Source organism: Lactuca serriola, chromosome 8, assembly GCF_051521515.1.
Source record: "Lactuca serriola cultivar US96UC23 chromosome 8, Lser_US96UC23_V15, whole genome shotgun sequence".
Taxonomy (NCBI): domain Eukaryota; kingdom Viridiplantae; phylum Streptophyta; class Magnoliopsida; order Asterales; family Asteraceae; genus Lactuca; species Lactuca serriola.
The window spans coordinates 108,773,983-108,787,201 of NC_136415.1; the positions used below are offsets into that span (position 1 = coordinate 108,773,983).

General features: G+C 31.7%; 1 protein-coding gene across 1 annotated transcript; it reads right to left on the reverse strand.

The window, feature by feature from the left end:
* Nucleotides 1-2,446: 2,446 nt before the first annotated feature.
* Nucleotides 2,447-8,365, reverse strand: LOC145065967 (uncharacterized). The gene is made up of 11 exons (XM_079013099.1): nt 8,007-8,365; nt 5,206-7,446; nt 4,981-5,110; nt 4,801-4,892; nt 4,356-4,588; nt 4,187-4,273; nt 3,999-4,098; nt 3,428-3,638; nt 3,195-3,324; nt 3,039-3,096; nt 2,447-2,915 (listed from the first exon to the last, which is right to left on the reverse strand). The coding sequence occupies exons 1-11, from the start codon at nt 8,106-8,108 to the stop codon at nt 2,769-2,771; spliced, it is 3,531 nt and encodes a 1,176-aa protein (XP_078869225.1). The 5' UTR covers nt 8,109-8,365; the 3' UTR covers nt 2,447-2,768.
* Between the last annotated feature and the right edge of the window lie 4,854 nt (nt 8,366-13,219).

Here is a 13,219-nt window from a genome sequence, read left to right on the forward strand (position 1 = left end):
CTCATCCACAATTTTTTCAAACCACAATGACCAAATTTATAGTTTTGTCTATCTTAATTATATTTATGGGGAAGTTAATTTAGTTTTGATTATTTAAGATAATAACAATCATCCTTTTAAAATGTACAAATTGTTACAAAGACATCGTTAAGGGATCTATCCCTATTCTAACAAAAAAAAATATGTTTTTTTTTTATCATGTGTCACTTTATTACACATTGTAATTAATGTAATGTCATTTATCAATTTATTGATTCTTCATTTTAAATTTTAAATTTTAAATTTTCCACTCTAATTATATTGAATTAATAATATTAGCGTAAAAATTAAAATAAAATTAATACAGATTATAAAGTCGTGTTTTTATTTAAATCAACGATTATAATTTTATATAACTAAAAAATCCATTACTTAATAATTTATTTAAAATAATTGATTAATAATTTTGAATTTTTACTATGAAATTTAATTAATTTTATAATCATAGTTCTCACAGCTATAAACTAATATATAATTGAAACGAATCTAATATCATCCAAAATACTTATAATATTTTAGATAGCTTTATTTGATAAATAGATTATTATATTAATATTCACCAAACATAAATTAAATCAAACAAAACGTTTAATTGATGTTCATTAAAGATGAGAAATATATATAAATATGTAAGTATATTTTTGGCCTTATGGGTAATTGAGTGAATTGAATGAAAAGAATATATACGATTCAATAATAGGTATGAACATAGATGGGAAAGTTAGAATTTCATTCACAACATTCTAAATGATTGAAAAAAGGCATAACGAGAGATGGCATTACTTGTGTTATTCGCAAAGGCAAGAATAGATATCAAGCTTATTAACAAAGGAGGGATGTAAAGCCGCTTTTTTCTCCAACATAAAATAGATAAATAAGCTATTTCATATTATTTTTTTGTAACTTGATATTTGAATTAAACTAGGGTTTAGACCATCCGCGTGTTGCTGCGGAAGATCCGGTATGTTAAAAAATGTAGTTTGACACCATATATACCATTGAGATAATTAAATCATGTAAAGTGGAACACAAAAATATCAAAATAAAATATGGATACAAACAATTGACGTTATAATGTATAAAATACTAATAATTTAACTTTAAAATTATAATGAGTGAAAATTGTTAAATAAAAATTAATTAAGGAGAAAGAATATAAATATATATATAAACTTTAAAACTATAAGGATAAAAATTATTATATCAAAATTAGTTCAGGGTACAAAATATAAAAAAAGATAAAAGTAAAGATAGTAAATGAAAAAAGAATCCAATATGAAAACTTAAAAAATGACTATGCTTACGTGGAATGATGAATAGTGAATTGCCTCACATAACTATTTTGGTAATTAATATATATATAATAATGTATCTGGAAGAAGGGTGATGAGAGAAAAAAAAAATTGAATATAAAACCTCGATTATTAAGGGATAAAGAGCAAATGTATAAATATAAATTACAAAAAAGAAAAAAGAAAAAAGATCTTTCCCAAAATATTGCTTTTCCGAATAACCAACTAAAAGGTACTACATTTTCATAAAACATTATTAGACTACAAACGTTATAAGATCATAACGAAAACATAAATCAAGTATAAATGATTGACGTGATGAAAACATGTATAGTATTTATTTGATATTTATCATTTACATAATTCTAATTTTTTGTGTGAAATCTTTTTACAAAAGAGATTTGATTTTTAGGATGTCGATGAGGATGTGTGTGGGGTCTATTTGTAAACAAATCATGAACTGAACATGGAGAGTACATACACTCATGTGGTATGTGCTAACCAACAAAGCCTTATTTGTCAATTAAGCACCAAACAAACAATCTTATCATAAGTCAATTACACCATATATGTATTAGCCATTCCCTTCTATACTTAATACATATAGTATGTCTTAATAGGTTAAGAAAAAGGAAGGAAGCATATCTATCTATCCAGACCATAATTTTACGTCCCTTTTCTTTCATGTCATCTATTCATCTTCACTAATTGGTATACATTTAGCACTTTCTCTAGACAAACATCATTTACCACTTATTCAACACTTGTTTTCTTCTCTTCCCCCATTAAGTCATGTATGAGTAAAGTTGTTACATGGTTAACTGCATACATAATGTTCGTTTCTTTTCTAGACTAAACATCCAGTCTGAATGAAACCAAATGACCATTTTACCTTTACATTTCTAACAAGCAATTTTCACAATAATGGTTACTTTTCAAAATTGGTTACGACAATCCACACTATACTGTAGCTACACCTTGATCTGTTCCAAACGGGCCCTACCAAGATCAAGGCATAGCTACACACTGGGATCACAACACATCAGTGGTTGTGATCCCATGATCTCAATATGTTGAAGAGCTTCCTACTAGAAAGCAAATTTTGTATTTAGAACTTGAAACACAAAGTTGCGTTGCATATATTACTCTTCATGCCAACCGAAAGCACCAAGAAAAGTCTGAAAAGCAAAATTCGGAGCTTTACGGGCATCCATCATCATCTACTTACAGCCACTAGTTAGCTGTACATAAAAATGACACGACACGACACGACAGGTGGGCCCCATCTCCATAAACTTTACACAAATCTCACTACTTAATTTACATCTCTAATAAAACACCTTACCTTATCCTTGCTTATTATTATTATTATTGTTAAAAAGGGGAATCAGAAGTTTGTTGCTATTTACTTTTTCTTCTAAAACAAAAAAGACAAAGTCAACTCCCGCAAATGACTTTCCTTCTTTGATAGCATTTCAGATGGCTGTTATTGTCATTGTTGTCATCCTCCTTGGAGTTTGATGCTTCCATGGAATACTCCATGCTTATTTCACTTTCACATTCAACATGAGTTGCTTGCTTTTCCTACAATCAATCAATAATTTAAGTATTTTGTGTAAACAAGGACAAATTACAAGAAATAAAGTCAAATAACATTGGTATTTCCTACAATTTCCTCCAGAAGAAATCAAAATCAACAGGAGTTACCAAGATTTCAGGTGGAGCTGATCCATTGCCATTGTTGTCCTGGTTTCCATCATCAGCCCTATCAAAATAAAAATAAAAATAAAAAACAAACTTTTTCTGATGAGAAATAACTGTAATGTTTGATTATAATTTCACTTGAAGTGTTTGGAAACATACTTTAAAGAATGTTGATCGATCATCATCATCCCACTTTCCTCAACTTTTTCTGTTTGAGACACTTCAGAAACAGCACTGACTCCATCCAAATCTACACCATTGCTTCCATTAACAGTCTCATGATTATTCTCTGCATCAAATTATAATTTTTTTTTGTGATATTAAAGCATTTAACCAAAGATTTTTTTTTTTTTTGCCTTAAATAGTAAAAGGGGTTGATAAAGAAAACACACCTCTTGATATGCTTGACTCTGCAGAGGGTGGAGTCTTCACTAAACGTTTTTGACACATTTGTGTGCCTTGGAAATCAAGAAAAGTGTAACCTAAAAACTCCAATTTCTCTGATTCTGTCATTATGGAGAACCCAAATGATGATGTCCAAGTGTGTAGCACACTCGGGACAGCTGGCAAAACTAGTCTTTCTACTCCTAATTCCATCAGTTTCTGTAAATCAAAAGATAGAAAATATTAATTCACAAAATGTGTTTGTAAGGAACAGAATCTGTCAATGGAATCAGAATCTATCACATGTTTGGTAGGATTGGAATTCAAGATTGAACACTTTTTCAATTCACTTAAAATTAAATTGCTTATTTTTAATTTATTTCAATATATACGTATTAGTCAATGAGGGTATTTTGTAATATGAAATTCCAAGATTCCATCCGTTTGACAATGAAACACACCTTGAAATGGAATATGGAATTCCAATTCCATCGATTTCCTCTGGAATCCACAAACCAAACAGGCCTTAACAAACGTATTTTTATGATACAATGCTTCAGTGAAAGCCTAAGATTTTACCTTTTCAAGCTCATTCATAAGAGCATGACACATTCCACGCCTACGGAATCGGAATCGTGTGCCAACAAGCGGGATTTCAGCTACTTTCTCTCCATAAATCCTTGAAAATAGTAACAATCAAATGTAACAAATGTGTCAAATAACAAGAATAAAAGGAGATAAACAGCATATCTTTGTCATCATATTACCTTATTGTAGCTGCTGAAACAAGCTCATCATCTTTCTCCAAAAGAACAGTATAGAATCCCTTGAAATTCAAACGGTTTAGCTCTGACCTGTGGTTAATTTTACATAATTACCAGAAATCAATAAAAACTTATTATAAATAGTCCACAAAAATGAAAAACTAAATCTTACCATCTACCAAAAACAACATCTTCAACTATATCTCTTTGGGTGCGAGGTTCTTTAACAGGCTCAAAACACTCATGCATCACACTAATGGCAATATTCAGCTTGCTGTAACTCTCAGTTATTTCCTCCATATTTAAGGTTTCATCAGGCTTCTTGTGTTTCAATATAGTCCATGTCAAATCATCTCTCCCAACTGGAATCGGCTTTCCCAAAAGCTTGTTAATCCCCATAAATATCTGTAAAACCACCATGAGTGTGTTCATTATTTACATATCATGGTTTCCATCAATATGACACAACATGTTGTATGACATTTGACATGACATAAGTCAGAACAGATTGTATTGCATTTGACATGACATGTTGTAATGCATTTGATAGGGAATATAAGACAGATATCAATGGGAGAAAAAAATGCAATAAAAAGGTATAAGATATTTATATATACCTCTTCACATCTCAAAGTACAAAACCAATTTACTTGAGGGTAGCTTTCTAGCTTCAAGAAACCTTCTTTCCTTTTTAAGCACCCTATATGATCTGCACCAAATTTATTCAAAAATCAACATAAATAAAAAAAATACACCTAACATGAAAAAACCATATAAAAGATATTGATCCCACATACATCTTCTTTCACACTGTTCACAACTTAGAACATTACTATCTGTATTTTCTTCACAAGCATCACTGAATTTATTTTCATCACAAATTCGACAACGACATGAAGGGCAGAACCAATCACCATCCGGGACCTCCTAAACAAACAAAGGAAATCACAAACATTAATATAAAGTATAAACTCTTATTTTAGTATTAAAAATACGTTCTTTAAAGAATCAAGAATGTTCACCTTTAATCCTAGGCAATGTGTGTGAAAAGAAGATGGACATTTGTCACATAAAACCAACTCCCCACCATAATGACAAACAGAGCAAATATAATCATTGTCATTTATAATTGGACGCCGATTACCCTTCAATTTCTTGGGTTCAGATTTGCACAATCTTGCATTTTGATCACGTTTGAGTTGAATTTGACAATCTAATAAAGACCTACCATCTTCAAGAAAAATGTTAGCAGAAGGTCGTCTTAAAGTACTTCCAGAATGCAACTCAAATTTAGAAGGACTAAAAACCGTTTCACAACAACTACATGTTATCCCATCAATCGTTAGCCACCCTTCTTTCATTATACTCCCATCTTTCCTATTAAGGTAATATACTTTGGATCTTGATAAAATGACATTATTATCCATCAACCAAGACAAAACGGTTCGTGGGGTTTTGTGTGTTGGTGAAATCTCTTTGCGGGCCCGCTTGCTTGACCTTAACACACGGTTTTTTGTTGAAGATTTTCCTGTTTCTTGATTTTCTTCATCTAAATTCAAGAAAGACGCTTTTGCCCTTGGTACTCGTGGAGGTGCTGCTGCTTCAATGCACAAAACACCGTCTTTTTTCTTTATCACAAGCTTCCCTATAACTTGCTCTTTTCCTTTTTCTCTTTCTTCTCCTTCATCTTTTTCGACATTTACCGTGGGTCCACTACAAAAACTTTCCAATAAATACTGTTTACACGCTTCGCGAAAAGAATAAAACTTTTTCCCATTTGGTGAAGTGTACAAAACCTTTCTAGACATGTCATCAGCATACGAATATGTCCATCCAACTGCAAATAGATGTTTCTTTGCTTTATATTGCATATCATTAAGCTGTTCACGTTTCCTCCTCCAAATACCAGATTTTTCTAATGTCATGGAATAATAGTCAGCCACAGCCTGTGGACAGTATTCGGGTTCAACCACCACTAGTGGTGGTCGAGGTGGTGGTGTATATGGCTGAAGGGAAGAATTTTCAGATGCATGTGCACATGAACATATGACATCACAAGCAATAGCAAGTGACATGAACCGGTGTCCTTCAGGGGTAGTGTAACGGTATCTAACACTATCTTTCTTTGTTGAGCTTGCTTGATCTTTCTTGATCTCAATTATCCAACCTAAAAACGATAAATGTTTCCTTACTTTTGAAGTTAATGCTGCTGAAGGCTTGTGAGAAACACGTTTGAACTCATTGTACTCAAAGATTGAATCAGGACAACACTCAGATTTAACAGCTAAACCAGGTTCAGCAAAACAACAGTCGTTTACTTTTGTCCATTCATAAATATTTTCAGGTTTAGTACTCATGATCATGTCTTGATCCGAATGTACATTTGAAAATCCAGGAGGACCCATGTCGTCGTCGTCGTCATCATCATCATCATCATCACCATCATCATCATCAACAACAACATCATCATCAACAACATCATTATCAAGCTCGTGTTCAAAGGGTATAGCCGGAAGAGATTCAAAAAAAGATGGTTTCATCTTTGAAATAAAATCAAGAATTTTTTTGTTTATATTCAAGATTCCATGGCCTTCACGCTGTAACCTACTGAAAAACTCCACCATTGTCAACTTCAAATTATCTACAATTACCTCTTTAACAGTCTCTTTCCAGACTTCACTTATCTGACAAGTCCACTCCTTCATTTCTCTCAAAAACTTCTTCTTCATTCTCAATTCATACCAAATTTGTTTGACAGAAACAAGAATCGGCCATTCCGATTCCAGTTCCTCAAGAACTTCAAGGAATACCCAATTCCCTCGAAGCTTCCATTTATCAGATTCTGGATTCCAGTCCCAAGTAAACCGTAAATTCTCAATTTTAGCTCTAAGTTCATCACCAACATCTGGAAAGAAAACCAGGCGTTCATCAGACCCATCATCATGGTCAAGAACAACACCTTCCCACCATGCATCTTCATGAAACACATCCACACATTGTCCATAATGGAGGCAATTTAAATTACACTTAAACCGAGGAGGCACTGGCCTTATTCTGCCTCGATTTTTATGAAACTTTGATGTATTCCTGTCAGGTGGGAGTTTGTGATTCACTGGAAACGAAGCTGGAATAGAATCAACAAGGTTATCAGAACCATCATCATGTGTAATGTGATCATACTTGACCACACGAATCTGGTTTTTACTATCGATTACAGTTGCACAGTGCCAAGAGCCTTCGAATCCTTCTTCAATACTTCTTACCTGAAATTAGTTTCATAATTAAAAGCTAAAAAGATAGTTTTTTGGTGGATAGAATTATAATGCATGGAATAACAGAGCTCAAAATGGAAGAAACATAAAGAACCCCCAAATTTCTTAGCTTTGTATTCATAAACTTGGAATCAGTATAAATTTTTGAAGTCGTAAACTAAATCAAACATAAAAACCCCACATTCATACAAAGAGAGAGTTGCCCCCCATTAAAATCATACTAACCAAAGAAATAGTTACCGATTGAAATCAAACTAGTTAACATTCCTCTTCAAAAACCCCAAATTGATCAACATATCGACCACTGATCGGAATCTTGAAACAATAAAAGAACACAATGTAGGCAAAGTCAAAGCATGCAATCAGTCAAACAAGTGATAAACAGGAAAATGAGGCAAAACCAGATTAAAACCCCAAAAAACAAGATTTTAACCAAAACCCTCACAGACACACAAACACAGATTCTGGTGTACCATGATCGATAAACCCAGAAACGAGAAAGGTTAAAAGAAGATACAGTAAAAAGAGGTCGAAATGGGGGCAGTCATTACTTCCACTTTTTCGTTTGGAAGAAGCTTATGAATCGGTTCGAGTTTCTTGCGTTTTCTTGATCGCTCAGAAATCAGTCCTGCCGCTTCAATGTCCTCCGCCATTGATGAGGTTTTGGAGGTGTGAGATTGAAATTTAGAGTCTTGATCACCAGTCTGAACGTGTTTGGTGGAGGGTTTTAGTATGTCACTGGAATCGATTCTTTAAACCCAAATATTTAGATATTACATTGAGGAGAATTCCCGAAACGTTGTGGCCAAGTAAGAAATTAGCCAATTGATGCTTCACAAAAAGAAAAGAAAAATAAAAAGAAATTAGCTTCTTGCATTATTTCTCGATATCCCCCCACTACTATCGTATCAGTATGTATACATAGACATGTCGCAGTTAAAGTTCCTCAAACGATGAAATACATGGTCCTTGTTTAAAAGGAAAAACAATATATATATATATATATATGTGAGGGAAAATGATAACTTCTTTAAATAGATTTTTGGGTTTCAAAAACCAAAAACACCATTATTCCATTTTATAAATGAAAGATTTGGAAAATATATATAGCTAACTTGTCATGTTGGTTTTATGTTTTATCTTCATAAATAAGTTCTTTTATTAAAGAAAAACAATGGTTGTTTATTTTAGTAATTTATATTTAATGGTTATTTCTTTTTATTACAATATTGAATTTCGAAAAGTTTACTTAGGGGGTGTTTGACTTAGCTTTTAAAAGCTCAAAATAATTTTTTCAAAAAGTTACAAAAAGTCATGATTTCCTGACTTTTCCAAAAAGTTGTTTTTTCTTGTATTAAAACTCCAAAAGTTATTAGTTTGCCAAACATCTTTTTGTTTTTTCTCTTTTACAAAAAGGACTTTTGGCTGTGAAAAGTTAAACCAAACACCCCCTTAATTATAACAAACACTTCAATAATTTGGATTTTTAGCAACAGCACGTAGTCGATGTAGGGTTTTAATTTTAAGCAACGATATGTAGCCGATGAAACTTTTTTAAAAGAATTTCGAAAATTTAAACATTCATCGACACGTGTAGTCGTTGAAAATTGAAATAGTTTGAAAAATCTGATGGAATACTCTCCAACGAAATTATGAATTGGCTTCCATTCATAATAAGTAATAAGTAAGGTGGCAACATTTCAGTTGTTCAAAAAAATATATGGCGACGATATGTCGTCGCTAAAGATTATCTAAAAAAACAATTAGTTAAATATATTTTTTGGAAAATGACACAAATGTCCTACGAATTTTCTATGGTTTACTCGTTGAGTCTCTAAAGTTTTTGTCTGTTTTATGGGTCTCTAAACTAGGATATGACTTACTCTTTTAGTCTCTGTCAATCTGTAATAGCCGGTTCGGTGACCTTTTAGACACACACAAAAAAAAAAAAAAAAAAAAAAAAAAAACCCACATTGTGCCCCTATAAAGCCAAAAAAATAAGTTTGGGGATCAATTCGTACAAAAAAAACTTCCATTTTCTTCTAAAGTCGATTCACACTCAATTCATATTGATCCCTGAACTTATTTTTTTGACTTTATAGGGGCATCATGTGAGTTTATTTTGTCCAGTGTTCTAAAAGGCGCGCCATGGCGTAAGGCGCGGCGTCGCCGTTACGAAAAGTTTCATAACGTTGCTGTTAGGCGTGGCGCATGGCAAGGCGTGATATGGTGTGCCATGGCGCGTTATGGCATGTTATGACGCGTGTTTTTTCGTTTTAGACACGTTTTTTTGCTCTTTTTATATATTTTCTAATCGGACATACAATTATTGTGTTTTTTATTAACTTTCTGTTATTAGTTGTTGATATAACACTTCTAAAAACTAGGTATATTTGATATAAATTTATATTTATGCGGTAATGTAATTATAAATTAATACAAAATCGCCGCCTTACATCACGCCTTGAAAAACGCCATGACTCGCCATAACTCGTTAAGCTTGAGGCTTGGCCTTGCCGCCACGCCACGCCTCACGCCTTTTAGAACCTTGATTTTGTCTAAAAGATCACTGAACTGACTATTACAGGTTGACATAGACTAAAAGAATAGGTCATATCCTAGTTTAGGGACCCATAAAGCCCGACAAAAACTTTAGGGACTCAACGAGTAAACCCTAAAAAGTTCGTAGGGCATTTGTGTCATTTTCCCTATATTTTTTCATTGATATCTTTTATACTACTGATTAAATTTGTTTAGTTTCTCTATATATGTCATATCTAATGGGGTGGTGATCATCGACGACCTTTTTTCCCCACCTCTTCAACTTACTATACTTAATTGATAAATTAGTTGAAATATTTAACATATATAAAAATATTATTTCACATGCTTGGTTACTCAATTTTTTTTCTCCTTCTAATTATCTTATATGAAATATACACAAATTGAAAAGAAGGTTATAGTTGTAATATAAAAATGAACTATGTCATGGGTTATAGGATCTTCTTTGGATATATCAAATATTCAAAAGATCAATTCATTTTATTGGTTTAAAGGAAAGATATAAAAAATTCAAAGTCAAGGGAATGATATGGCTCATGGCCTTAAAAAAATTTCTATATTTTTTAATTCTATAATTTTATTTTGCATGATATTTTTAAGTTACATATATTGTAATTAGATCCTATAATTTTTTTGTTGTGTTAGATTGTAGGAGTGAAAGATCAAAAATAGCAGTTAACATTGATGTATATTCCATGATGTTTGATCATTCTTCAAATGTAAAATTATCGTCTCTTAATCAACAAAGTAAGTTATTAGTTAAATTATAGGGTAAATGTCACTGTATCCCTATAATGTTTTGGGTTTTAGTCGATTCAGTCCCTTAACTTAATTTCTTGCTTTTTAAGGGATTAAAGTCTATAGCAACCTATCTATTTAGCCATCCTAACCTATTGTAGCCGATTTCACATGCCATGTCAACTAAAATTGCCAAAATGCTGAAATTTTAGGGCTAAATATATAACATGTGTTATTATCTTCCCCAAATTTCCTTGTGAATAGAATGTAAGCAGCACGCTTGAATCAACTCATAACCAAAAATGAAGTTTTCGATCTTCAACTCATTTCAATTACAAATCCATAAATAAAACCAAAGTCGTCACCCAGCTCCGCCTTGACGTCATCGCTCCTCTGTTTGTTGACCAGGTTCAGGTGTATTCTAGTATCTTGAATCCCCTTTTCAAAACCCAATCCCTGAAATTCCTCGATATATCCATGAATTCGTTGGTAGGTGAGATCCCCGAAGATGTGTCTGGTAACCTCACCGGACTTGTTCATCTTGATATAATGCAGAACAGCTTCAATGACTCCATTCTCGACCAACTTTTCCGATTAACAAAGTTACGTTATTTGGATATGAGCATGAATTCGCTTGAAGGTGGACTAGGACTTGAACAGTTTTCTTTTCGGACTTGACAACATTAAAGGTGAGTGTGAATCGTTTCCAGGGTATGATTGTTCAATCGCTTTTCAAACTTGAATCTCTTTGTATTCTCGATCTAAGCAATAACAATCTCACCGGTGGTTTAAGTTCTAAAGTTGGAAACCTTTGAAATCTTGAATCCTTAACCAGTCGATTGAATATTACCACTTCGACTAACATTTTTTTCTTTTACTTCCGATTCACACTTCAATCTGCAATTGATTTCACCGACTTCACTTTGATTCTATTTAACCAAAAGAACTCCAAGTTTGACTTTTCAATTCTATGGTTTGACCATTCTTTGGTAACTCACTAACCATTCATCTGAACTTCGATATCACCACACGTAAAACTTCGATCTTGAACTTGTGATTATCGAAACGATTTCAATCCATATTACTATCGAAACATCAATAAACACCAATTTTGAATTTTACATTGACTGTTCTTCAATTGTTCGATAACCAACTCAGTGACGCATCATAACCAATTTGACTATTTCGGTACTCGACACGTCAAGTGCGTTCGATAATATTGATTTTCAAAGTAAGTTCCATAAACACAAAAATTCATCTTCGTCTTCAACTGTTCTAAGTTGATTTTACCAAGTGAGTCCATGTTGGTGATGATTTGGCAATTTTAGTTGACGTGACACGTGAAACCGGCTACAATCGGTTAGGATGGCAAAGTAGACAGGTTGTTATGAACTTTAATCCCTTAAAAAGCAAGAAATCAAGTTAAGGGACCGAATCAACAAAAACTCAAAACATTGTAGGTCTACAGTGACATTTACCCTATATTATAATGTTATAATAGTACCGAAGAAGGTTAGAAATATTGCAGGCATTTGTATAACGAATCAATATGTATTATTATGAATATATTTTAACATGGATTGTTGAAAATTTATGACTTATTATTTCATAAATATATTTTTTATTAAAACGTTTAATCTTGATTTTTACCATTTTCTAACACAACATTAGTTGTGAAATATTAAGATGATGATATGAATATTAAATATTATTTTATATATTTAATTAGTCCTTTAAAAAAAATTATCATTTGCATAAAAACCTATTTTATGTTTTGCGTTGTTTTTGTTTTTTGTTTTTCTATGAAAACTGTTATGATATGAAAATATTCTAAAAAAATCACTAACAACATCCAGAAACACATTAGTATTTGCATATAACTTTAATGAAAAATTGTTTTTAATATAAATTTTAGTTTTGACACATTAGTAATAATAACTAGTAACGTGTTGTAAATATTTTAACACTTTCGTTTTCTAAAGAAAAATATCAAGTAATAGTCTAAGCCAACATTTTTAATAGTGAGTTGGAGGTTTTTGACATAATTATTAATCGAGATATTACATGATCATATTATTAATTGAATTGAATAATTACAGTTAAATATTTTAATCATGTGTAATTAAATCATATAAGTATCAATTAATGACAAAAAACATCAAATAAGTACCATACTTGGAATTTAAAAAGTTATATTACTAAATTAAAATTTCAACATAACAACACATTATTTAAATATAAAAATTAAGGGGATGTTTGGGATTGTTTTTAACTTAAAAAGTTTTTTTTTTTGACAAAATCATTTTTTGGCTTATAACTTTTTCCAAAAGGAGTTTTTTAAATATATTTGGATTAACTTTTAAGGAAACAAAAACCAAAAAACCAAAAGTCACTGACTTCTAAAACACCTTCTTTTTCTTTTTGTCAAAAAATCAATTTAAAATGAATTTTGAAATTACCAAAT

What these genes read in the sequence shown, in the direction of transcription:
- LOC145065967 (XM_079013099.1), bottom strand. Translation starts at nt 8,108, where the DNA reads ATGGCGGAGGACATTGAAGCGGCAGGACTGATTTCTGAGCGATCAAGA. An exon ending in GATGTTGTTTTTGGTAGATG is followed by an intron (nt 4,274 to 4,355) that starts GTAAGATTTAGT and finishes AATTAACCACAG; the next exon opens with GTCAGAGCTAAACCGTTTGA. An exon ending in CAGCTCCACCTGAAATCTTG is followed by an intron (nt 2,916 to 3,038) that starts GTAACTCCTGTT and finishes GATTGATTGTAG; the next exon opens with GAAAAGCAAGCAACTCATGT.